Source organism: Sinocyclocheilus rhinocerous, unplaced genomic scaffold (genome assembly GCF_001515625.1).
Source record: "Sinocyclocheilus rhinocerous isolate Xijiao unplaced genomic scaffold, SAMN03320098_v1.1 scaffold993, whole genome shotgun sequence".
NCBI lineage: Eukaryota > Metazoa > Chordata > Actinopteri > Cypriniformes > Cyprinidae > Sinocyclocheilus > Sinocyclocheilus rhinocerous.
In genome coordinates this window covers 563,274-591,251 of record NW_015639771.1, presented here as the reverse complement: position 1 = coordinate 591,251, position 27,978 = coordinate 563,274, and the positions used below count along the sequence as shown (strand labels likewise).

The 27,978-nt window shown below is 37.9% G+C and overlaps 1 protein-coding gene across 1 annotated transcript; it reads left to right on the top strand.

The window, feature by feature from the left end:
• The first annotated feature begins 13 nt into the window (after positions 1-13).
• LOC107751782 (histone-lysine N-methyltransferase setd3-like) lies at positions 14-14,772 on the top strand. Its single transcript, XM_016567553.1, has 13 exons — positions 14-81; positions 1,708-1,835; positions 3,335-3,427; positions 4,362-4,510; positions 5,294-5,366; positions 6,089-6,140; positions 7,202-7,388; positions 9,408-9,589; positions 10,198-10,312; positions 11,606-11,680; positions 12,586-12,752; positions 13,912-13,997; positions 14,552-14,772. The coding sequence occupies exons 2-13, from the start codon at positions 1,733-1,735 to the stop codon at positions 14,770-14,772; spliced, it is 1,503 nt and encodes a 500-aa protein (XP_016423039.1). The 5' UTR covers positions 14-81; positions 1,708-1,732.
• Positions 14,773-27,978: the final 13,206 nt, after the last annotated feature.

Here is a 27,978-nt window from a genome sequence, read left to right as displayed (position 1 = left end):
AAGGTTAGGTTTTATCAGCAGACCGTGTAGAAGAGGATTGAATTCCAGGTTGACAGGAGGATCATTGCAGTCAATTGGAAGGTAGTTTTGGTGTTCAGTCTGATTAAATAATGTTTGCAAATGTGCACGAGGTGTTTACGATAGTTAAGCAAAATATAATAAGCCACATGCCTGCAAATGCGTCGTAAATGTACGCTGTAAATGGTGGCAAATTCAGCAAATTGCGAAATACAAGCATGCTGGTTATTAACACATTGAATGTGTCTCAAAATCTTGTGAGCAGCCTACTTAGGCACCATATCTGGGCGTCGTAGGCGTGCTTAAAGCGTTCAGTACGCTCCCCAACATGTTGTTGAACGTTTTAAATACTGTCTGAACGTTTCAAACGTGCCTATGATGCCCTAAAATGATGTCAGTGTAGGCAACTAACCAGGTTTTGAGACACTTGGGCCATGGACAGACAGATAGTTAGATGAATGGATGTAAATATGAATGAATGAATGGATTATATGTTTCTTGAGGTTTTCATTCATGCATTTGTATAATTCATGATCACTGGACCACCCAGTGTTTGAAATGAAGACTGACATGCAGTGCAATAGTGTGTAATGTGAAGCAGGTGATCATCTTCTGGTGGGTTTGAATGGATGCATTGGGCCAGGCTGAGTTATTTTAAGGCATCAATCTGCTAAGATCATTACCTAATATACTGATCTTGTATTTTGAATTTTGATATGTTGAGTTTGTTGTTTGTTGCATGTATTTGCTGTCTAATGCTGTCAGCCAGTATAGTTACAGTGCTGCTGCTGGTTCCCTTTGTGGTTTCAATCTTAAGTAGCTGACTTTTAAGTGTTTAAATCCAATTTGCAGTTCAGTAATACAATTGGGCTTGTCATTATTTAGTAAACAGTTGGCTTTGGGTATTTGATGGACATATCCACGGCTGAAACGTTGGCGGCTTATGTATTCATCTCTGAGAAACTCTATTTTAAATTAATAAAACGGTCCATATCATGTTTCTTCTATATTTTTGATTTCTGCATGAGTGATTGCTATCACAATAACAAAAAAAGTAAAGCAATGAAGCTTATTATAAGAATTCTTATTATAGAATTATATAACATTTATATAGAAATAGAATTATAAGGAATTGCTATAAAAATGTTCTTTGAGTGGTCTTTTTGTGCATTGCCCAAATTTGTAAAGGTAAAGCAACCAGACCGTTTTTTAAATATGGGAACAGCTGCCATAGGAGTCATTTATTCAGTTTAACTACATGGAAGTTTTATGTATTTGACACAAGTTTGTTGTATTTGATGAGTTTCATGTAAGCCACATGTTCAGTGTTTACAATGAAGTACCTGATTTAGTGCCCTTTGGCTCACTGTAGCCATCCGTATAATCCCTCACAGAGACCTTTAACCTTTCTTGGCAGTAATTCTAGGCTCAGAAATTATTTGGATGTGAAACATTCACATGTTTCTACCAATTAGTTATGAATATACTGTACCTAGTCCATTGGACCTAAATATTTATAAGAGGTGTAGAATCAGACTATTGGCGCATTTATTGTACAGGCTTCTAGGCTGCATGAAGGAGATACGAAACCTGGTCATATATTAGCTTTATTTTTACTTTAATATTTACTGTATTTAAAAGTAATCATAGTTATTTATTTTTTAAATTTATTCTGTTGCATTATTACAGCCATCCTCTCTCCCAGACCAGAAAGATGGGTAAAAAGAGCCGAGTGAAGACCCAGAAATCGGGGACCGGGGCCACAGCTGCGGTTACTCCGAAAGAGATGATGAATTTAATCTCTGAACTGCTACAGAGTGAGTATAAAGTACTCTTTATGGCTGCATTCCTGTTCTTGATATACTGTTGCAATGAATTACTCTCATGAGGAGCAACACTGCATGTGTGCATCACTGGTACACAAAAGACTTTTGTGATTATGCCATAATCGCATTACATGATTGTTATAATATTTGTTATTGCAAAAAAGATGCAGCTGGATACTGAAAAGTGAGCCTCTATAGTTAGAATGGTTTCTTTATGTTAAAATAAATCTATTTAGTATTTAATCATCTGAAGCTTTTATCCAAATGGTGGCGTCTGAGGTTAAGTGCTCAAGGGTATGGTGGTATTTCATGGAATCATTTGGTTATCAGTCCAAATTTTTAACTACAATGTCAAACAGGTCTTCAGAATTCCTCATTTTGAGGAGGACATGAATTTGTTTAGATTAAAGACAGTTTGCAGGCTGCACTTTTACCAAGCCAGTGAATACCACAAATTTTCACAAAAACAGCTAGTAGAAGACACAAATCAGCCAGCATTTGGTTACCCCAGGAACTGTACTTAAAGGAATATTTCACCCAGAAATGAAAATTTGCTGAAAATATTCTCAGCCTCAGGCCATCCAAGATTTAGACGAGTTGTTTTTTGCATAGGAGCAAATGTGGAGAAATTTAGCATTTCATCACTTGCTCACCAAAGGATCCTCTGCAGTGAATGGGTGCCGTCAGAATCAAAGTCCAAACAGTTGATAAAAACATTACAATAATCCACAAGTAATCCACACGACTCCAGTCCATTAATTATCTTCAAAGCGAAAAGCTGTGTGTTTCTAAGAAATAAATCCATCAAGATGTTTTTAACTTCAAATCGTTGCTTCTGGCTAAAATACGAGTCCTCTATCCATAATATTGCTTTATCCAGTGAAACACACAGCTTTTTGTTTCACAAGACATTAATTGATAGGTTGGAGTCATGTGGATTAATTGTGGGTTGTTGTTTTTTTTAGCTGTTTGGACTCTGTTCAGTTCAGTTCAGTACATTATTTATAAAGCACTAAGCACATTTAAAATCAACCTTAGTTGGCCAAAGTGCTGTACAAAAACGTAAGAAAAATATATAAATAAAAGCAAGAAAGTTGCAGGCGAGATCGTGGTACCAACAAAAAATTACCATTTTGGGATCTAAGTGACCTAGAAGGATTTTAAGTAACAATTAAATCAGAGCCAAGTTGTTTACTCTCATTCTGACGGCACCCATTCACTACACAGGATTCATGGGTAAGCAGGTGATGTAATGCTAAATTTCTCCAAAAATCTGTTCTGATGTAGAAATAAACTCATCTACATCTTGGATGGCCTGAGGTTGAGTAACTTCTCAGCGAATATAAATGTTTTTTTGGTGAACTATTTCTTTAATATGGAGCACTAAGCTATTTACCCCACAGTCACCCGTTGGGTTTTGTTGATCAAAGCTTAAGTGATTGTTAAATATAAACTTATTGGAATGTTTTTATTTTCTTTCCCCCGTTCAGAGTGTAGCAGCGCTGCTCCCTCTCCTGGGAAAGAGTGGGAGGAATATGTTCAGATCCGAGCTCTGGTGGAGAAGATCCGTAAGAAACAGAAAGGTACACAGTTGGTTCAAAATTAATAAGATTTAGCAGTTCTGTAGCTTTTACATAGCATGGTTTGCCTTGTGATTTGCCATTTACCATTTTTAAGGAGTAAAGTATTAAACTGTCCTAGTTGCAAGAAAAAAGAGGTTGGAAAAAAACAGATGGTGTGGAACTTAAAGGAATAGTTCACCCAGATATGAAATGAATTCTGTCATTTACTTGCTTATTACTTTCTTTTTTCTGGGTAAATGAGAAATTTTACAGAATGTCTTTGAAGATCTTTTCCCACACAAATCAAACGAATAGAGGTGGATCCTGTAAAGCTTTAAAACTGACCATAAAAATAGAAAAAATGTTGTCCATATGGCTCTTGCTCTATTTTTCAACTTTAAGTCAAATGATAGCTTGGCTGTTCGTTTTTTTACCTGTTCCTTACTTTTTGCTATAAAAATGTCTTGGAACGACAAGAGGGTGAGTAAAAAATGGTTTTTGGGGTTCCTTTAAGAGAAACATGAGAGTATGAAAAATCTTATTATCATAAAAGATTGCATGTTACACATTTGTTTATCTGATAGAATGACTTCTATAACAATATGCACATATTATGCAGTAAGTTGATGTACTGTGGCAAACACAGAAATATCTTCGGTTACAGTGATGTGATGACTTGAGTAAGATCCCATCACATTACTTAATAAAATACTCAGTGGGAGTCTCAGAGATGTGCATTAGAACACATAAATATCCATTAGAATAAATGTTAGACAGCACATTATGCTGCAGGATACACAAGAGTTATAGATTGCACCGTTTAGGTCCACTTGTGTGGTGTTACAGCAACATAATACAGTAGAGTGCCGTAGAATAATGGAAACTTCTCATGCTGATGTTCAATATACATACAATAGCTAAATCAGCTTGTGATAGGATTGTATTATTTCCTCAGGGATGTCAGTATCATTTGAGGGAACCAGGGAGGAATTTTTCTCCGAGCTGATGGCCTGGGCCGCAGAATGTGGGGCTTCTTGTGACGGTTTTGAGATCTCCAACTTTGCAGATGAAGGATATGGCCTGAAAGCCACCAGAGATATCAAGGTTGGTTTCTTTCTCACCTAGTTCAAGGACTGTTTGAGGGTAAGACGGATAAGAATCTATTTGAGTTTTTATGTTGGATACATTTTTTTATATTCGTTTATTGTTTTTACAAGTTCAGGTCTTGCAGCGCCTTTGTCTCTAAATGGGGCTGTTCCTAGCCAAAATAAGCTGCAATATGAACCAAACCTCATGCTGGTAGTCTTTCTTACGTCACACACTTGTGTATTATCGAGATTCAGTTCATTGCAAAATTGTATGTGTACGATGTGCTGGCTTGTTCTGCCACCTACAGAGCATCATATCTTGAGTGTTGAAGGCTGAAACGAATAACTCATCTTATATATTGGTTATAGATACAGTAGATGATAATTATTTGTGTGGTCCTTCCACTTGATGGTCAGTGACCAAGTGGTAATTACAGGTGTGTATGTACTGATCAGAGCTGTTTTTCACCATCATCCTTGTTAATGCTTTAGGAGGGAATATATAGAGGTTATTGATCACTGCAGGTCATATTTTAACTCCAGGCTTGATTGAGCCAATGATAATTTTAAATGGCTGCTACAGTTAGCCTTATTGACGTTTTCAGTTGCTTTTGCTAATTGCTAATTATAAAGTGCAGTTTTTTATTATTTAAAATAAAGGAATTTGAATGTGTCAGGAAAGGACTAGCCCTGTAATTTATCTAAATTTGTATGCAACAGTACATCAGTTGGGGATTTTGTATGTGTGCTTTTGACAGTGACCATTTAAATTGTTCTGTGGGCTTTCTGTCCATTTCAGGCAGAGGAGCTGTTCTTGTGGATCCCTAGAAAAATGCTGATGACTGTGGAATCTGCCAAGAACTCTGTCCTTGGTGAGTTTGCATAGTTGTAGCAATGTCAATCTTTGACCTCTAACTCTGACAATGACATGTCACGTTGAAATGTGCAAATGTTTCTCTCCCCACACAGAAAATGGAGACCACAATTATATAAATGTTACTTTGTTGTTCTAGGTTAAATACAAATTTTAGCTATGATTTTTAATGTTTTTTACAGGAGTTTCTTATGCTCATCAAGGCTGCATTTATTTGATCAAAAATACAGGAAAAAATTTAATATTGTGAAATATTATTTTTTGACCGGTAGTGTGTGTGTGTATATATATATATATATATATAATTTTAATGTAGTTTAAGTTTAGTCATTTTATGTGATTCTAGTACTTCAGCCTATTTCAGTGAGTTGCCAAGGCAACATTTCAATTTTTTTTTAAATCTAATTGTTTTCTTTGATTTCAGCTTTATTTCAATTACCGAAAAATTATTTTAATAGTTTTAGTTAACAATAACAACACTAGTAAAAAAAGAACACAAATTACGATGACCTGATATGAACTCCTTTATGCAGGGGTTCCTTTTTGCCTTTATGACTTGTGTTGCAGTCTTGGGCTTTCAAACATACCAAGCTTGCTGCTCAATTAAACACACATCCACATACTTACCTAGTGTGAAAGTGAAATGTAGTGAACTTTAGTTGTGTTTTAATGTCTAGAAATCATTTGCAGACAGAACCCTAAATTCACCTTTTTTCACAGGGCAACTGTACAGTCAGGACCGGATCCTTCAGGCCATGGGCAATGTGACTCTGTATAACTTTTTTTTTTGCTCATCTGAAGCTCTGTTTTTTTTTTCTAGAGAGGTTCAGTTGAGGAGTAGGGTTGACTTGCTGGCCCTTCGGTGAGTGTCCTGTCCGCTACTCTCCTCTCGGCTCTTCAGGTTGGGAGCCAGTGTCACTGTAATGACTACTGTCAATGTCAGCCTCCCTTCTGAGGCGGCCGCAGATGACCGGGCTGGAAAATTAGCTTGTCGCATTGGCTTTGAATTGAATTGACCTGATTGTACCTTCCACACATGACTGACAACCCCAGCATCCCCCCCTTCTTCTGCTTCCTCCCACCGCCTGCTTTATCTGGTCCCTGCCTCCCCCCCCCCTCTCTGCTTCTCCTCGGGAAGAACTGAGAAAGCAAGGCCCCTCACCTGCTGGAATTGAGGAGCTTTTTATATATATATTTGACTGCGTGAAGAGGGGATAGGCTGTTGTCAACGCCGGGTGCCCTCCGAGGAGTATCCAAGCGCCTCCTGTGTCCGCGGGGGACCAATGATAGCCGCGCCTTTCTCACTGGGGCTGGATGCTTGTGTGTTTGGGGGAGGTGAACCTCATAAGGTGACCCCGGTATGCAGCGAATGCAAAATAACCTTGGTGTGCTGCATCTGCCGCTGTTGATGAGAAATGAACAGGGTCCCAGTGGTATGCTCTCATCCCACCCCCTCTCTCTGCACCTGGGAAGATATCTGTCTGACCTTCCTGATGCAGCTCAGAAAATGACAGAGAGTTTGCAACGTTGAATGACGCCGTAGGCATGCGTTCGTTTCATCATTTTTAGCAATTAAATTAAGTGCACAAATTCGAATGTTGAATAGTCGACATAATGAAAGTAAGGAGTAAAATCAATCCCGTTTGAACCTCAGCATGTGCACGGATGACGAGCTCTCTAATGGCGGCCAGTGCGGCGGATGCGGTGCTTGGGGATCTCGGCTCCAGAAAGACCTCCTGGAGGCCACCGGCCAATTAGCCGCGTTTCCCGCCGTCCTCGTTAAGGAGAGCAGGCGCTCGTGGTGGGAGCTTTTGTTTTCTAATTGATTTACAGGGCCGTTCCCCCTCGTCTCTCTCTGAGCCACGGTTCCATTGTGGCACATGATGAATTACCTCTCTCTGGTGATGCTAATGCATCACAAGCCGAACCTGCAGCGGTGCAGCTGCCCTTCATCTCCAAAAACTACACCTCATCAAACGTGCCGTCTAAAACTACCTCTGTTTCATCTCAAACTACCTCTGTATGTGCGCACATCCTATATTTTTAGGATTAAAATATCCTAACCCTCAGCGCTCTGAGGGATCCAGGCAGACTTCTTCATGGCCTTTCTGCAGCCAGGTTCGCCCTTCCCCCTGAGGTTTATCACTCTGTTCAACTAATTATTGCCTTAATTGAATCTATTAAGGTACTTGGGCACTCAAGTATTCAGCTCTCAGAGGGCTGAAAGTATCATTAACGATACTTTAACCCTTTTCAGTTGGCCTATAATGGTTACTGATGCTCAAAGATGCTTTTTTTTTCATCTTTGTTTAGCTGGCTTCAGCACATCTTCCTGCAGGAAGTCTGGAGAACTACTTGAGTCTCTGGAGATTTGCCCTATTACTTCCATCAAAACCTGTATTATGCTTTTTTTACCCCCCTCCCATCCTTACATGAACCATTTCCCTTCATCTGCAGTGAGGCTCAAACCCAAGACACTGAATTCTTACTCGTTGGCTTTACCCAGCACTTATCTTTTAATGTTGTCCATCACGCTACGTGAACGCTGCTACCAAGTCAGCCTGTTCCCAGAATTGGGGTTAAACTGAAAGGAAGTGGTCAGGCTTTGCTCTGTTATTATATCATGCTTTGCGAATTCACAGCTGACCTGTAGACCTTCATCCACCTGAGCGTGTTAGACCTTTGCCTGGTTGCACACAGTGGGGGCAGTTGAAATACAAGTTCTTATGCTCTGCTGTAGGGCTAGAGCAATGTCAAAACTGGACTGTACTCTGCTGATACACTGAGTCACTGGCAAAGATATGATGTGGCCACACGGTATCACTGTCTTCACTAAGTGTGTGTGGGTTCTAGAGCAGCGAGGGGGAATACAGGGCTCAATTAGTGTTAGGGAAATTGATTAATGGGGAGAGACGTGGAAGGTAAAAGTTAGCCACTACTTCTGAGCGCTTGTATGCTTCTATTCCTCAGTTTGCGAGCCTAATGGTGCAACTTGGTTGACAGAAGGAGTTTGCGCCCCTTTCCAGTAAGCACACGTACAACATCTGAGAAGGATCACATTTCCTGGAAATGTTTACGTTGTATTTGAAAGGATCCTTTAACAAAAAAAACAAAAAAAAAGCCAATTAACTCACCTTGTTGTCATTCCAACAAACCCATACAAACCTGTATGACTTTCTTCCATGGAACTCAAACGGAAATGTTTTGCTGAGTGTTAATGCTGCTCTTTTCCATACAACAAAAGCTTATAGCATGAATTTATAAGCACCATAAAAGAAGTCTTCTGATGTCGTGCAATAATGACGAACTTTATAATTTTTATCGCTATTCACTTGAATTTTTTGTACTATTTAAGTTTAATGAGCCTTGATCGGTTGCAGAAGGCATTCCCAATTATTTTATTTTATTTATTTATTTTTTTGTCTGCTGAACCTTTTCAACCTAAAATTTTAGTACTTCATATTTCATTAATTTCACACAATATTCACATGTTCCCGGTTTGGTTAATGGACATGCAGGTAAACTAATAAAATATTTCATTTTGTTTAGAAAGTATTTTGTTTTATTAAAAAAAAAAAATGTTTTTTTATCTTTTGGTCAGATGTTTGTCATTTGTGTCAAAACATCTGAAAAAAATTAATTATATTTTCAAACGTTTACTGGATGTTGATTTTACTTTTTGTTTAACTGTTTAGGGCTTAGCAATGTTGATGAGCAGAACTCTTTAAAAAAACATCTTGCAGTTGAAAACCCTAATGTCGAAGAGATGTTTTTATTAAAGGGGTCATATGATGCGATTTCAATTTTTCCTTTCTCTTTGGAGTGTTACAAGCTCTTGGTGCATAAAGAAGATCTGTAAAGTTGCAAAGACTAAAGTCTCAAATCACTCAAGATGTATGGGGGGCTAATGCCACCATGATCCTTGCATAGCACCACTGGACGCTCTCTGCCTGGCTACACTCTTGTTAGGATCTGTTAGGCAGCCACATAATGAAATTCCACTGACTGATTTGTGTTTTTTTTTTCTTTTTTTTTTTTCCTTGCTCTCTCTTTCCTCCTTTCCCCCTCTACCTCCATATCTCCTTCTCTCTTGTCCTTTACTCTCTTTTTTTCTCCTTTTTCCTTCACTCCACTCTCTGTGTTCTTCATTTTCAATTCCCAGACTCATCCGAACGCCAGCAAACTGCCCTTGAAGGATGCTTTTACCTTTGATGACTACAGGTTGGTTGAAATGTCCTACCATGTTAAAAAAAGTGGAACTTCTCTTCCCTGCTGAGGTTCAAAAAAAGAAAAGAGCAGGAAGATGAGATGTAGGTTGGTTGTAGGGCTACGCGATGGCCTTTAAAAATGAGGTGTTTGTTCTCATTGTTCTTTCATTAGCACCAAATTATCTGTGAAGGAATAATTTATCATTGGTCCCCTTTCATCTTCAGATTGTTGAATATGATGCAAGTCTGTGCTCCCGTTGGGTAATGTGTGAAGAGAATAGAATAGCGTCTTGTCACTGCTAATGTTGTCTTCGGTGGACTTCATGACGTTTCTTTTAATAAATTTTTACCATGAAGATTCGAGTGAACTGTTTTTGCAGTTAGTGTCCATACATGTTCTGGGTGGACTGGGAAGGGAATTTTGTGTTGGATCTATATTAAACTCTTTGATTTCAAAAGAGCAAGAGAAATCCTGTTTTCCACTCTGTTCCCCTTTAGTGTTAGCAGACAATACTTTGAAATGGTCCAGAAATGACCCATTATTTTGGACGTGTTTTGTGTCTGTAACAAGTATTGAACCAGTTTTTAATCTGTAATGAAGCAATGCCATTTGTTTGTCAGGTGGGCAGTGTCTTCTGTGATGACCCGTCAGAACCAGATTCCTACAACAGACGGAAGTCGGGTCACACTGGCCCTCATCCCTCTCTGGGACATGTGCAACCACACCAACGGCCTGGTGAGTCTTCAGTGCTGCTTTCAAAATGAATACAGAACTCCCCATCAAAAATCATTTATGGGTAGCAAGAAGCTTTTGCAACCAATTCAGTTTAACCATTTTATATAAATTCCTCCATGACATGGATGTTTACAGTGTTTTCACTTGTATTGCAGTCAAGTACAGGAAAAAAAAAATTCTTTTAAGGAATGCGGGAACGCCTAATGTGATTTTTCGGTAGATTATGGCTTCATCCCAAGGGATCTTTTATATTTATTTGGATAATGTGTCTTTGATTGCGCTCTGTAGCTCTTGCCAGAGAGCAATATATCGCCTCTGTTCATATGATTCTGTAATGCACTTATATCCTAAAACGAAGTTTTGTTTCAAATTATCATGTGCATTGAAAATCATGGTCATTAAAATGTGTAATGAAATGGTTTTCCCGTAATCCCCTGGTTAAGATTTAATAAAAACATTTTGTATGTTTTGTAGCAGTGTTTTGTGGACAATTTACTCAGTTTATTTGATTTAGTTGATTTGTGAAGATTTTAATAGTGAAGGATTGTATTTGTTAAGGTGTGTTATTTTAATAGGCTGCCTCTATAACTATTAATAAGTGGCATTTATTTGTTGGATTTGTGGTTCCTAAATGTTTATATTTAACATTTTAAAGCTTTTATACATGTTAAATGCTGACTATTTACGCCTGATATTAACATGAGATCTGATGACAAATGGATAGTGCTAAAGTGTAAACGGGGTCCAAAATGTTTCAATCACTCATATTACGTTCAGGGAACACTTCTCATCTCATTTGTAAGTTTAAACACTATTGGGTTTTGTGACAACACTCAATAATAATTGCCAACAGAAAAATTAACAAGGCCAACACTGGAACTGAGAAAATTGGATTTAAATTTTTTTGTCATAATTGTTTTTTGATATTGATATTTGATGTTTTCACTGGATAGATTTTTAAAGGCTCTATTAGTTTATTATTTTATTTCATATAAAATAATGGGGACAATTAATGAAAAAGCCTACAGTAAGCCTTGAACTTTTGTGCTATTGTACTGCTTAATTATTGAAGCTTATTTTAAATTTGTTGGTGTAAAAAAAAAAAAAAAGTACACTACCACTCAAATGTTTGGGGTAACATTTATTATTATCACCAATGTTGAAAACAGTTGCTTAATGTCTGTAAAATCTGAGAAATGTTTGTTTTCCCTTTTTCCCTGAATCAATAAAATGTACCTCAGGAGTATATTAAGTGATTCAAATATTAACAAAACCTTTTCTGTTCTGTTCTAGATTACAACTGGCTACAATCTAGAGGATGACCGATGTGAATGTGTGGCTCTCAAAGATTACAAAGAGGCTGAACAGGTGAGTCTTACAACACCATCTTAAGATCACAGTTAGTGTGACCATTAGTCTTTACAGCAGGATATCTCAGACAATATCACATCTGCCCATGTGATTGACAAAGTCAGCGGGTGGATTTCGTGCCATGCTCTGTCCACCTAATGCACTTGTACATTTTCAATTTCCATTCGCTCACTTTCACCTCGGCGCTGTTGCTCTATGCTTGTGCTTCCGTGATGCATTTATCAGCCAGCGGCCATTATGGAGGCCTGGGGGTAATATCAGAGCGGAGGCATTCAGATCCAGCTATGGGGAGAGCAGATACGCGGGGCACACAGTGACAGGCCAGGTATACACCCCCACCCCCCCTCCAGAATGTGAATTATTTGATAAGATTCGCAGAGACAGCCAGTGGAAGAAGAAAGAGAATGCGGGGGCCGGCGTGTGGGACTCGGACAAGCGTTGGGGGGAGTAGGAGGGGCCGTTTCGGGAGCGTCGCTCCATACAGAGCCGTTTGATCCCTGATTCCTGCTGCTGATTTCGCACTGGGCCGGAACTCAATGTGGAGAGGCTGAGAACAGAATTGAACTGTGCTTTTCTCGCCCCCTCTCTTTCTCTCCAGCACTATGTTTTATCTCTCTCTTTCACACTCTCTCTGCACAGCACTATCTGTAAATGTTGCGGATTTACTGTTGAGTGGAAGACGTGAGCAGTGTTTGAAAGGACAGTAGTATGGGAAGGAGGTTTTCAGGGCTAAATTGCCACTGGTTAATATCACATCCATTCCCATAGACCTGTGCAACCATGAGTCCATGTCTGTTTCCGCCATGAAATGAAAGGCAGTGCTTATACTCATTTATGTGTTACTGTAGTAATGTCATAGTTATGCCAAAATTACAAAGGTTTTCCGGTTTCTCTCCCCTCAGATCTACATATTCTATGGTACAAGATCCAATGCAGAGTTTGTGATCCACAATGGTTTCTTCTTTGAGGACAACGCACACGACCGCGTGAAGATTAAGCTGGGTGTGAGCAAGAGTGAACGTTTGTATGCCATGAAGGCCGAGGTTCTGGCTCGTGCTGGGATTCCTGCGTGAGTATCCTGTACAGAAATGACGTCCTTTAGCTCCAATCCACATGATGCATGTAGAGAGATTTGTCTAGCTTTTCTTTTTTTCATTATTACTGTAGTGTTCAATCTAGTTTTAATTCCATTTAAACCTCAGACCTCATCCTCTTTATTTTTTATTTTTTGCTTTTAAATTCTGAAAATGAGCTACTCTTCATAGCACTACTTGAGCTACAATGCCTTCAAGAATTATTTACTTTAGATTAGTCATGAAAAACTGTCTCTGTTGGCCATGCCTTTTAAATTTTGCCATCATATGATTATAACCAAGTGAATAGGAAGTTTGAATAGCCACTTAAAGACAAAAAATGGCTAATAACTTAATGAAAACAGCTTTAATAAAAAAACAAAAAAAAGAATAATAACTAAATAAAAATAAACGTAATAATAATAATATTAGGTGATAGATAACATCAGTCATATATATATATATATATATATATATATATGTGTGTGTATATATACGTGTATATATATATTTATTTATTTTTTCTTCTGTTATATGGTATTTTTCTGAGGGTGGCAGTAATTCTGGAGGGCAGTGTACATGCAATTTCTTTTTTTCCAAAACATTAGAAAAGCATTGTCTTGTCTTTTTTTATGTCCCTTTCAGTTCTCTCCTGGTAGAGAGTCATACTGCTGCAAGAATCATCATCCAGGTGTAACAGAATTACAGTGCTGTAAAACCTCTTCTATTGTGGCATAATACTATCAGTGAATTTTCGTCACGCAGATCAATATCCTTTAAGTCTCCAAAACAAAATCCACACAGGCCCATATGAAATTGCCTTTTGATTCAGGTCATAGTGGAGATGCTCCTTTTCATCCCACTGTAAGTCAGACAGGAAAAGGCCATAGATATGCTCCAGTAATTAAACGGTAAATTATAAATGATTGAGCATGTTTTTAAAAATGCATCAAGTTCAGCGGCCTCTCATCGCTTCAGATCAATCAGTTGTCATGCGATAGGGAGCAGTTCTGTGGTCTTGTGCAGGCAGGAGGCTTCCATTAGCACCTGCCCGTTCCGCTGGAGTTAATTGGGGTTTAATTTGAGAGAGGTGGGGGGGAAGTCAGTTGGAGTAACACCCTGCTTTGAACCCTGTCCGGTCCTTCTCCTCCTCAGGTCCAGTATCTTTGCCCTGCACTGCAGCGAGCCTCCCATATCCGCTCAGCTCCTGGCCTTCCTCCGTGTCTTCTGCATGACTGAAGGTAAGAATTTTTGTTTGTCCTGATACCTTCAAGCATGGAACTAAGGTACACCAGTGGCCATCTGTGAGCCATAAAACAGGAAGTGAGATGCCTTATTCCATATCACATCCTTACACTAAACTAGACAGGACAGCAAAGCCTAAACAAGAGTCCCTCAGGTGTTTAATTGATCAAGACAGTGCGGCAGATGTGTGGAAGGACTGATCCAGAGTCTGTGAAATATTTATAAGCATCTATGTAGAAGTTTTTGTCATAAATCCCATAAAGCAAGGCCATGTCCTCTGGCAAAACCTCTTAAGTCTGAGCTGATGCATTATTTAGAATTTTTATGTTAATTTTTAAACGAAGCGAAGCCCCTGTGCTGGGGACTTCTATTTTACTGGTGTGAAAGGATTCAGCGGTGTGCACGAGCAAAGTAGTCGTTCAGCAAGCCCTTTCATCTCGTTAGCAGCCGTGTATTCATACCTTACATAATCGCCGCAGATCAGACCTGCCGGCTCACTAGCACGGCAGATTACTCCCTTAACCAGAGAGGTGTGCGTTTCTGATTGCAGAGGAACTCAGGGACTACCTGGTGGGCGATCACGCCATCAACAAGATCTTCACCCTGGGCAACACTGAATTCCCTGTCAGCTGGGAGAACGAAATTAAGCTGTGGACGTTCCTGGAAACACGGGCTGCGCTGCTTCTCAAAACCTACAAGACGTCCTCAGAGGTGCTGGAGCGATGGCAAACAATCTCTGAACTTTTCACACACGTTATAAATCATCTTTAAATTGTTTAAAAAGTTTCATTGCATAGGGAATGAAGGTAGCAACATCCTTATGTTCTGATTTGCTGCTCAATAAATTGGCGGCAAGTAGTCATAACCAGAGCACGGTGGCAATCTTAGTTCCTGCTATTTATTTATTTTCGTTTAAGAGACTCACAATTAGGAGCAAAAGCTTTCTAAACAAAAAAAAAAAGCAGTGGATTTCAGTTTAAAAGTTTTTTGTTTTTTTTATTAAATGCAGCTTAAGTATGAGCTAGCTCAAGCGATAAGAAGCCTGTTGTTTTATTTTGTTTTGTTGGAGTTTTTATCAGTGCCACGTTTGGTTTCTTTTGTAGTAGCTTCGCTAGTGCTGCCAGAAAGGTTCCTGGTAAAGGTGAGATCACATGGACTCCTGTCTAGATGAAGGCTTGCTCAGACTTCACAAAATGAACGAAAAATATATATATCGAAGACTTTAACATGGTAACGTTGCCAAGGATGTTTCTGTTTAGTCATCTAATACTGGCTTAGGGAATTTTACTTCTCTCTAACCAGCCTTTGCTGTAGGTCATGCCAGAAACATGCTTGATGTTTAGTGCTGCTTGACAATCATTACTCTTATGTTCTGACATTGATCTGTAAAGAGATCAACACTGCCTCGCTGCATGCTAGTTACTTTACTCGCATAAAAAGTAAGGTTACTGAAAGACTTTGGTCCCAAAAAAGTACATATTTTCATGCACTTCAGAAAATGGTCGGTGTGTTCTCAAAGTGAGCATTAGTTTCGGTTTTGGATGTTGTAACCTGAACCAGAGAATAAGAGGTTGTTGGTGACAATGTGGTTACTCTTTGCTGTGAATGTTATTCAAAGTTTGTGTGTTAAAGCCCTTCACTCTTCATTATGTTATATATATTTGTTTTAATTATTTTTTGCTTATGAAACACTTTGCGGTTAATGGACATCAAGACTATGATCTCTGAGGACTAATTCTCTCATGCGTGATCTTTAGGAAATCTGTTTTTATTTTCCTTATTTTTATGCAAGTATTCACTGCAACACCAAAATGATCTCTAGCATTTGTCATGAAACTGTTGTGGTCATCTTTAAGCCTTAACGAACGTCATTTAGTTGGATTTCAGATGCAGAAATATTGATCCAGAATGAAGACCTTGTCAACAAAACACTGGGGGCTATTAATTAAAGGAGTATTTCACCCAAAATGAGAATTCTACCATTATTCACTCACCCTAATGTTGTTTCAGATCTGTGTATTATTTTTTATTTATTTTGCACTGTATTCTACGTCTTTTGAAGCCATATGATGCAGTTTGGTCTGTTCTTTACCTAAAGCTTAGCAATTATTTACTGATAATCTTGCATCTTTTTCTCACACAAAGTTATCACATGGCTTTGGAAGACTTTAAAAATTGATTTTTTTTTTTTAAATCCTAAAAAGCTTTTCAGGTTTTGATCAATAGGAACTGTCAAGGAGATGCATAATAATTCTTAATAAAATAATTAAAAATAAATAACATATATATAACATATATACGGCAATAGTGACTTGTATTAGGTGATGACAAATTATCAAAATATACCCCCAATGTTTTGTTATCTTTTTGAAGCTGTGTACATATATAGAAATAGAAATCACATTTCAATTCAAGTGTTCTGCCCAACAAAAAAGCACTGTTCAATATACTGTTCAGAATGGTTTGTTATGTTGACAGATGTTTGAGTGTATGGAAGCCTGTCACTTGTTCTTGCTGCTTCTGTATATAGATTTATAGCTTTGGAAAGCTAACCGCTTTAATACACTTATTCTCAAATCTTTAATGTGATCTAGCCATAAAGAAAATGCACAGTGGATTGCCAGTACATCAGTACAACTGTATAGGTTAGAGTCTGTCTACAATGACAAGTCCAAGATTAAAGTTCTGTGCATTTTTCACCTGAATCAAATAAGGTAGAGTGCTTTTCTTAAAATCCTTGACCTGTCTATCTTTCTTTTTATCTTTTTTAAAAGAAAGTTCCCATTAGGAGACATAAGGGCACTCGTCCATTGTCCTTTCATTCTTTGTTTCATTTGGAGGGGAAAGAAAGGTTTTATTTAATGTATTTTTTCATTCTTTGCCCCCCAAGCCCCATTACAAATTTATAAAAGAAACATTATCTTGAATCATTTAATTCGGGGCAATTAAATTTTGAAATTCCACATTCATTATTCATGGGCTTCAAGATAAAACCCCTTTAATCCTTGAATAGATTATTATAATGGGGGATAGTGTGGGCAGTGGTAAACTCGGGCAGCCCTGCACATGTCCGGTATTGTTAGTATTCCTCATGTCAGGGCTGAGAGCAGGAGTGCATGGAGCTCCCTTTGGCCTGGGACCATGCCACCAAAGTAATTCTGCCTATGAATAATACACAGCGCTTCTATTAATATAGAATGCCTTCAAGACCCCGGGCGGAGGACCCATTGTCATGCAAGTATTTACCAATACATGTGCCATACTTGAGAGAGAGGGGCTTTCTTCAAAGGTTGCAGGGTCACATTTCCATGCACGTTAAGTGGTCGAGGCCCAACCAGTACTGTTGACATGGAGAGACTGCACTCTTAGAAATAAATGTTCCATAAAGGGTTTTACATGGGTCTTTAGAAAACCATCTACAATAGGGTCCAAAATCTGAGTCTGAGCGTTTCTTTTGCATTCTTTAACACAAAATGTCATAACATTTGCATAATAATATGAGTTAAAAGTTGAATTGCGTTCAAATAAATTTCAGAATGTGTTTGGTTTGTCTCTTTTTGCTTTAATGTTAGCAATACTTGAGGTGCATGAACTCCACAAGTTTATGTAAAACCCATCATGTTCTCCATGATTTCAGATGATCCAAAGAGCTCCTTGTGCTTTGATGGAAGCAAGAAGATCTGATTTTCTGTACAAAGAGTCGCATGATCAATGTCACAAATTGACTTACTTGATTAGCGTTAAAGCAATAGTGCAGAATAGTGCTACAAAGAACTATGAGTGCTTAATTTCTCCTGTTATTTAATGAGACCTAGAATAACTAAAATTCAACTGTCAAAATTAAGAAATGTTTAATTCTCCGAAATATCCATATAGCGACTCAACAACCCAAATTCAGCATAAATTGTATGTGAGAAGGAGGAGGTTCTTTGCTAACCTGAAGATGCTGTTAACAGTGTTGAAGGTCTTGAGTCTGTCCTTTCATATTTTTATGGTCTTCATTTTGACTGAGTCAAAAGACACTCTGACTTAACCTACTCCGGTCTTGGACCGTAATGGACCGGGTCTCCATTACAACACTGTCTTCTAACAATCACTGAACCTTTTAAGATTGTGGGTAAAAGGTGCTCGCCTTGTATGTTTAAATTGTCTCTTATGCCACCCAGCACTTCATGCAAAGTGGGAAAGTTGTCTTGTGAAAGCTTTCTGCATGCAGTGGGATCTGTCTCTTAAGCTATTCAGGTCTTCTAATGCTATAGGAGTGTCTGTGGCCTTGTTACTTTGTGAACTAGTGTTTTTCTTGAGAAGAGCAGCTCTGCAGTTAGTTCACACACCACCTGCATTGAACCGAGGATTATTGGTACTTTACCTGTGGGAAGACCCTCTTATTTGTATTTTAAGCGTTAAGCTGCCTCTGCAAACAGTTTGGTACGTGAGACATTAGGCGGTCAGAAACGGTCTCCAGTTGAGGCAAAGGCCACGCAGGTGAGAGAAAGCAATTTTGTTCTTGTATGAGAATACTTCAGCGTGCATGACTTCCGGTCTGTGGTTTCTCAGCTTGGGCTTAGTTAAAATAACACATGACTGGAAAGTGTTAACGGTCATATTTATAAAGTGCCCTTGAACAATCGCAGAGAAACTGTCTTGTGTTCTCCCACCCTTTAAAGTGGTCACTGTTACGTTTTTTTCATTGTCTTTTGAAGTGATGTGTAACTTCATGTAGTTCCTGCGGCTTCCTCTGACCACGGTACCCTTGTATGTTAAACAAGTATATGTGATGGTTTTAAGTGGGCAGAGTTTACATTGTCTTAGTATTTTTTATAGATGCAGCTCAATTTAAATGGCTAATGTCTGTCGCCTCACAGAATGACATCTACTTACTTTGAGGTATGACTGTAGAAGAGCTTTGTTCTTCAAGTGTCTGGACTCTAAATGCTGTGTATTACAGGCCATTTCAGAGATAAGGGAAGCTTTAAAGTCAACATGAAACTATGTTCGCAAAAGCAGTTGGGAAAGGACTTGATTTTATCTACTGGGAATTGATTGGATTGTGAAAAGTGGTTTATTATTGACACATTGTTGAATAATAAGAGGATTGGGTGATTTTAGCAAAAAAGGAAAGTCTTTTTGGAGCTGAAGTTGTTACATTATTTTTACATGAATATTTTTTTTTGGATGACTTAGGCTCACTAATAAATAGTTTACAGTTAGAACAGAACATATTAAAGTTACTGTAAAATATGTTTATTATAATGTCAATGATTTTTTTTTAAATTAATGTGTGCTCGCAATCTTTAATCAAAAACATTAGCATGTTTTTTCTCTAGTTCGACAAGCTGTTTTACATGGGATAAACATCACAATAGGCAAGAAAAGATGACCGCAACTTCCATTTCATTCCGATTTTATTACAATAAATAGTTGATATTGATTTCCTGTCGACTTTACAGCTGACGTATTATTTCTCTGCGTCTAGAGCCACCAAATTAAATTGCAAACAAATAAAAAAACACCTGTACCTTCTTTCCAATGGGTTATACTAAATAGTCTGCAATTGGTTGGATTGTTATTTCCTGCTCTAAACTACACCAATGGAATCAGTGTTGTTTGCTGGGCCGCTCAAAAAGAAATTGCTTACTTATAGGTGTCTTTGCACATTAGAACGTTTTTAATTGAAAAACTACATTGAAAGTTAATTTTTGTATGAGAAAGAGGGAGATAATATATCAAAAGCACTTGAATCTAAGATGACTGCCAAAGCGTTTTTTTCCGTTGAGCAAGTGTGCCCTTAAAGCAGATGTGGCACTCGTAATGGAAGTAGCTATTCATAATTGACGAGGCAGGACTGAAGGTCTGGGGATGAGCCATCAGGCCTGGCCTGGCGTGACCGGCCCGCTCCTCTTTCGACCTCTGCCCTTTATGGAACTTACATTTGGATGGAGGAGCAGTTGAGTCCATGAAGAGAAGTGTGAAGAACATTTAGTGGTGGGTATGCACTTTTTTTCCCCCAAGCGAGGTAGTTTCGATGCTTCCTCCTGCTGTAGCTCTGAATATGCTGTTCAAGATTTGAATGGCTGAACTGATACCAATATTAGCGTCTTTTCTTCTGAGTTAACACATGCAATGGTACCCTGTGGTCACACTGAAACTCGGCTATGAGTTGAGTTATGAGCCAGCGCCTGGTTCACCATCTGTTAGGACTGCTTTAAATCAAACTTTTAAAAGCACTTGTTTATGAGATGCTTGGGTAAATATTTGCTAGACCAAAAACAGCTAATTAAAAGTCTTTCCTTTTTGCCATCACATGGACAACACGCACATGTGACTCGCCCAAAACAGGCCCTTTGCTCTGCACTGGCCCCAAACGTCCTGCTTGGAAGTAGCAGAAGTTCAAGCTGATTTCATATTCCTTTTCAGCAAGCAATATTTAATTTTTTATCTTATTTAAGCCAACTGGAAATAGTATTTTGCAACAGTGAAACCACGGCATGTATAATTGATGTCTTGTCTTAGCTAATGCAGTGGGAATGTTTAGCAGCCAAAGGAGGGAGAGAGTGATGCATTGAGGAGCCCCTGGGCACCGGTGGAGGCCGCTCCGCTATCCAGACAGAGAAAATGGGCCCGTGCTGCAGATCTCTTCACAAATGCAAATGGCATGCTGATAAGAAGCTATAAATCCATTGTGTGTGACGTTCCCGGTTCCCGGTCGTCTGTGACACGCATACGCGAAATGACCTCTCGCTGCTGGAACAGAGTGGGGGCCCTACCAGACACAATGGTTATGTATTTGGACAGTTGACATGACATGCAATTTTACTGTCTGTCCTCAATTAAAAAGGCCAGAGAATTTTTTTTTAAATTCTCTTAGACAGCAAAGAACATTGATTTGGCCTATAATTATTAAATTATCTAGTCAAATGTGCAAATGTAAAAAAATTGTGAGTGAAGGAAATTCAGAAATGTACAGAAATGAAAAAATGTGGACCTGAAAATGTCAAATTATTTAATTAGTATAATTAGAATTAGATTTTAATATTAATTAAAAATACTTAATTGGACTCAACTTTGAAAGTGACTGGTCATTAATTCACACATTACCCTTAAAAAAAAAACAATTATGCTTTATGAAGTGAGAGTCCTGCAATGTGATTTAATGAGCATTAAGCAAGTGAAACCTTGACATTTCACAAAACATTATTTTTAGTGGAAAAAAGGTTCTTCTGATTATCAAAGTGTTCTGTACAATAAGGAAAAAAATTTATTTTAATATCTGTTCACCTAAATGTTCTTTATTTAGGTGAACAGATCTAAAATGGTTCTTTTATGGCATTGCTGTAAACCCCTTTTTTACCTATTTAGAACCTTTAGTAGGATACACTCTTAAAAAATAAAGGTTCTTAATGGAAACCTTTTTTTTTTCTTAGTGTGAAGAACATTTTAATAATCTAAAGAACCTTTTTTTCTACTTTAATAAACCTTTTGTGCAATGGAAAAGTTCTATTGATGTTAAAGGTTTTTTTATGGAACCATCAATGCCATTAAAGAACCTTCTTTTTATCAAGAGTGTACCATTTATACATATAGTTTTTTTATGGCAGAAATAGTAATAGTATGCTAATATGGATTTCAATTGTTTGAAATGCTAAACCCCATCTAGAACAGTTTTAAATGATTTTTTTTTTAAGGTAAAAGTTTAAAATTGCATATTTTCTCTTATACAGACATATAAAGTTGAACCTAAAATCTTGATACTTAGTGTCCATTTGTCTACACAGATATATCTGGACTAGATCTCCAACTTGCGGCCTATGGAAGGTCTCCACCTATCTCATCTGTCTCATTTCTTCCTGCGGCTAGTGAATCTTCGCCTGCCTCCGGTAATAGGGTAGGACCGTGCCCCAGAAACAAAGAGGAGGGAGAGGGGAGAGCCTGACCGACCATATCACAGCCCAGCCATCCCCACAGAGTTGTTAATTCTCCTCGCCCTGCACCGGCACGAATGAGGGAAACATCATTCTCTATTCTCCCAGGTCAGAGTGGGAACAATTAAGTGTAGAGGGCGCGGGGAGTGCGCGGCGAGCCGGCCGACAGTTGATGAATGTGTGGGCAGGCTGCAAGTGACAATATGCAGACAAGCGAGATCATTTGCAAATGGATGCAGGGAGACACAGTGAGGGAGCGAGAGAGACGCAGTGGCACGGGGCAGAACAGGGGGGAGGGTTTAACCCTTTGCCGGGTGTCTCTCTCAAGGAGAAAGGAGGCAAAACGGGATCAGGCCAGAAAATATCAATATGTTGTTCCTGCAATTTATTGAGGGTGTGAAATTCGATATGCACACGTAGACTTGTGATGTATCTCTTAAGGTGCAGAGAGCAAGTAAAATAAATGAGGTGGTCATAGACTGGTCAGGTTATTGGGCTTTTTTTGGGTCATGTTCATTTTGCACCTTTCATGGTCTCTCATACAGTCATAGTTCACATACAGTAAAAAGGACTTTTGTGGTGAAAATAACAATTTCATTGATTTTTTTTTTAAAACATTCAACATAATACTCAATACAATACTTTCAAGAAGATCTTGAACCAATTTAACTTTACAATAGCAATAAACAAGATTTTTGCATTTTTGAAGTATATGTGAGTGCTTGCCTCTATAAAAGTTCTGACTGGTTTATCATTTTGCACTGTGGTTTCTAGAGCATTCAGGATGGTTGCTAAGATTCAGAACTAGTTTTTTACATTTGCACGGACAAGTACTACTCACATTTTCATGGGAAAAAAGTGCCACATTTCGAAAGCCTCCGCCATGATTGGTAAGATGTTCTAATTGGTTAACATGATGCTATGTGGTTGTTAATTTGTATTGGGAGGTATGCTACAGTAGGTTGTTGGTAAAATGTTCAACACTCACAAACTAGATTATTTACATGTTTGTCAGAAAATGTGAGTCACTGCTATGATGCTAGTGTACTATGAGTGGTAGCTAAGATGTTCTGAGTGGCATGCTGCTATGTGGTTGTTAATATGTTGTGGGTGGTATGCTAGATGGTTGTTAGGATGTTCAGTACTCATAAACTAGATTTTCACTTTTCTGAAGAATGTGAGTAGTACTTGTCTGGAAAAATTTGTTAACATGATTCAATAGTATTTACTGTTGTTGCTATGTTGTTGTTAATGTGCTTTAGAGTGGTTGCTAAGGTATACTAGTTGGTTGCTAAGATGCTCAGTTCTCACAAACTTTTACATACAGACAGACAAGTGCTACTCATATTATCTTGTTTCTGCAGTGGTTAGGGTGTTGCTATGCTGTTAGTGTGTTTTGGGTGATAATTAAGGTATTTTTACATTTTCTGAAGATAATTTAAGTACTACCTGTTGTTTTAATGTTTTTGGGTGGTTGCTAAGGTATACTAGTTGGTTGCTAGGATGTTCAGTACTCACAAACTGGATTTTTACATTTGCACGGCCAAGTACTACTCAAATTACCTTTCAGTAAAAGTCGTCAACATGATTCAGCAGTGGTTGATGTGATGCTGTGTTGTTGCTGATAGAGTGTTTAAGTTGTTTGCTAAGTGTTTAAAAGTCTCTAGATATGACTTGTTCCTCCTTTTAAGTAAATTTATGGGCTTGTTTTTTTCTCTTCGTTTTATCACCTGCCATGTCAAAATCATAGATCGCTTGGAAAGGTAATGGTACCACCTCTCTTCAACAAAACAATTGTAGCACAAACAGTAAGCCACAGTTTTTAAAGGCCAACAAATGCTGATCTAGACCTGTGGCAAGCAAGAGAAATTCACTTAAGTTTATTCTCAAATTGCATATATTATTTTTACATGCGGTCAAAGCAGTCAAGCGATGTTCCGTCTCTCTCTTAAGTACGACTGCTTGTGTTGATGGGCAAAGGATGATCTGAGTCAAATCAAAGTCCATTACTCCAACAGTGATGGAAAAAGCAGCAGCGCTATCCAGTGTAATCTCACATTAATCATGCTCTCTCCTGATATGTTAATCCGACTGCATCTATATTTAATGCCGGGAAGACGTTCCCCTTGATACATCACTGAGGAGCTGTGGTAAATGGAGTGCTGTAGGGGTGTCAGAATATCCACACGGTTGACTCCTCGTGTGCTCCGAGCTAATGAAAAAGAAAAGCCCCGCGCGTTACAGGGAAATGAGGCAGTACTGAATGACTACAGACAGTCTTCAGCCCAGTCAAAGATGAAGCTCTACCTTTTGTTCATCTAGCTTTTCATCCACCACCCCCTCCTTTTGTTTCTCTGAATAACTTCATAGAAAAGACACTCTGTCTATCATGACAGAACCCTTCCCCCATGCAGTGACATTGGGCAATCAAACGAGGCTAGGTTTGTGTATCCATATTCATGCGGTGTGCGTGTTGCGATCTCCATATTAGGGTCTATGCACTGTAAGGCGCCCGTCCTAGCGGTTTCCTCACCTCTCTGTGTCTTAATTGACCTCCAGGTGGAAAATGAGCTGTGGACAGCTGACTCCACGCCTTCACTTACCGATCTGACATGTAGATCAATCACGGTGTTGATCCTAATACCCTTAACAAGGTGTGTCTGGGACTCAAAGGACATGTCAGCCCACTGTAGTGTCTTTTGTGGTCTCAGTTGTACTCTTTGTGTCCTTTTTATTGCAGTGCAGGTCCATGTTCACCTCATTATCTGCTTTGGATAGTGCTAGCCAGTAAAAGTGGTCCACCATGGAAAACAAACAGACCAGATCTTGTATGAAGATATGCAAGCAATGTCAAATATTTAAAAGGATGTAAGTCAGCTTACTGTGTGGTTGCAAAACAGGCAAACAGAAGGAGAATTACAAGCTAAAATAAATTGTCCATGCAAGTGTCCTCCGGTGCTTTATGCTGATCAGTAAGGTGATGATTCAGACTTCATTTCATCCATACATACCTTGTGGGCACCTCTTGCTCCCGACTTCTAACATTATTATTGTTATGTGATGTTCCCAGAAAACCAAGTATCCATTTAAACAAAGAAGTGCACTGTTTAAGCTCCGTTTTAGCATTTATTTATTTACACTATTGTTTAAAAGTTTGGGGTTTTAATCAAAGGAATTAATACTTTTATTCAGCAAGGATGCATTCAATTGATCAAACGTTAAACAGTAAAGACATTGTTACAAAAGATTTTTAATTTAAATAAATGCTTTTCTTTTGAACTATCCATTTATCAAAGAAGCAGCACAGCTGTTTTCAAGATTGATAATAATAAGAATTTTTTCTTTGGTGAATCAGCATATTAGAATGATTTTTGTATGATCATGTGACACTGAAGAATGGAGTAATGATGCTGAAAAATCAGTATTGCCACCACTTGAATAATAAAATGATATAAAAATGGAAAACATTTATTTTTAAATTGTAATAATATTTCGCAATATTCATGTTTTTACTGTTTTTTTTAATCAAATATATGCATCCTTGGTGAGCATAAGAGACTTCTTTCAAAAACATAAAAAAACTGCATTGACCCCAAATTTTTTAAAGATAGTGGACATTTTATAATTTTTTTTGTATTATAATATAATAAAATGTGTGTTTTTACTGCAGAAGTCTTATAAACATTCAAGTAAAGTACAAGCAAATTATCTTGCTTGCCAAACAACAAACCTCAAAGTGTAACTAAGCAATTATGGTAAATTTGTTTTTTTTTGTTTTTTTGTCAACAAACATGGCCATTGATATACATTTAATGTTAGATTGATTTGTTTATTTTGTTTGTTTGTAGCATCCTTATTAAGTTAATAATTCATGAGGTAAGTGACTGAATGAGTAAGTCTGAGAGTGGGGCCAAATACATCAAATATCAAAATGTCAAATTAACTGAAAAATAATTTTTTCACCTACTTGTTTCATATTCAAGGAAACAGCTTTGTAGCCAAGAACCACTAAAACCAATCAGAGTTTATTTGTAAATGTTCCACTAAGAACCATTGAAGCACCTTTTTAGGAGTGTACTACCAATCCATTAAAACTTATTTCTTTTTTACTCTCACTTTAATCAAATGCAATAACACAATCGTTAAACACCAGTGATTGGCTCCGTAGTTTTAATTACTGTCATTGTTCGGAACTCCTCATCTGTATATTCAAACAAATGTGTCTTTATTAGAGAAAATGATGTGAGGAGAGCACCACATTTGTCCCACTGAATCCTGTCGAAGCGGAAAAAAATTCATCAACGTGAAATAAAATTAGACCGGGACAAACTAATATGACATTTCATTTTTATGAATAATTACTGCTTCAAAAAGTCCCCCGCGGCCTCCCCTGAAGGAGATCAAACTTTTAATGCTCTTCAAATTGTCTGCCATAATTTATTTATGGCATTTTATATACTTTGTTGCCTCAAGATCCCTTGAAAATACTTCATTGTATCTAGTGCAGCTTTCCCATAATAGAATTCTGGCTTGTGTCGCATCGAAAGTGATAGAGAGAGCGTGTTGTGTTGTTTTCACTCGGTACATTTCTGTAATAAAAGAATTACATTTCTGAGCTGGGGAAAACAAATTTTGTCTTTGTGAGATCAATATGTGAGTGCACAAAGAAATGTTAGGAGAAGAGAAAGAGAAAATGGATGTCTTGGTTCTGGTATGTGGCTTTGAGAACCTTGACCTTGGACCTTGTCTTCAATCTCGGGTTCTTTCTCTGGAGAGAATATACACATTAAAAGTCATGCTCTCTTTCAGGTGGACACTATGACCGCTAGACCAGCAAGCCCTCTGAGACCTAACAACATGCAACCTGGTGAAAGAACTCCTCAAGTGACCAGAGTCACCAATGCCAATCACTCGGCCTCTGTAGGAACTGTAGAGACGTGAGATGTGAGATGTTGTGTTACACGGCTCACACTTTGTAAAACAGTCCTGACATCACTGTTGCTCACTTTCACAATATTCTTCAGCGGTTCATTCACATTCTTGACCCTAAATATGCAAACACAGATTATTGTGAGGATCTTTGCAGCTAGAGCTGGGGTAGTTTAGCCTCCGATGAAATGCCGAGGTTTGATTGACTGGCATGCATAGTTTTCAGATTCAAGATTCACAGGTCATACAAGGCTACTGCAATCAGTGCTTCAGAGGAAGAAATAACTGATTTTTTTGAGGTTCATGGCAATGCATTTTCTAAATGTATTATACTTGTACTGCATTCCTGAGAACTGAGAATTGTTGTATACCTACTTAAAAATAACCGCTGGAACCACTCAAGGTCAGATCACCCCTAAATTCAATGAGAAGTGTCATTTGGTGTCAATTCAAGATGGTGGTGATTACATGCCCAATATGGAGACAAAAATGGATTGATTGATTGATTTGCTTGGTTGTTTGATTATGTATTTGTTTGTTTATTTGTTTTTACATTTTTGTTTTTACTTTGTCTGCAATGCAGCATTACTTCACTTATGACACATATGAACTTTGTACTCAGACTTTAGTAAAAAGTCTTTTTTTTAGAGCCACGGAAAGAGCAGTATAATACTTAATTTTAGTATTACTTATATACTGGTATATTATATTTTTATATTTTCAGTTTTCATTTTAATTTGTAATTTTGTAATAATTTTGTTAAGTGCTTTTTGTCATTTTTGTTGGTTTTCTTTAGTTATTTTTCTGTAGCTTTATTGCTATTTCAGAATGGTTTAGTAATTTTGGTACTTTAGTACTTGAAGTTTTTAATCTATATTTATGTTTTATTTCAATTACAGAAACCTATTTTTAATAGTTTTAATTAATAACAAAAACAATAATATGGTAAAAGATGAGAATAAGTAGTTACATTTTTCTCATTGTTATTTTCATGATGATGATGATGGTAGTAATAATAATAATAATACTACTAATAATAATCCTTATTAATAATAAAACATGAATTTATCTCATTTTACAACAGATTTGAAAGCGGCTCATCAGCTGAAAAAAATGTTTTGTTTTG

Coding starts and splice junctions, on each gene's coding strand:
- LOC107751782 (XM_016567553.1), top strand. CDS start 1,733: ATGGGTAAAAAGAGCCGAGTGAAGACCCAGAAATCGGGGACCGGGGCC. Junction 3,428..4,361: donor GATCCGTAAGAAACAGAAAG/GTACACAGTTGG, acceptor TTATTTCCTCAG/GGATGTCAGTATCATTTGAG. Junction 5,367..6,088: donor TGCCAAGAACTCTGTCCTTG/GTGAGTTTGCAT, acceptor CTTTTTTCACAG/GGCAACTGTACAGTCAGGAC.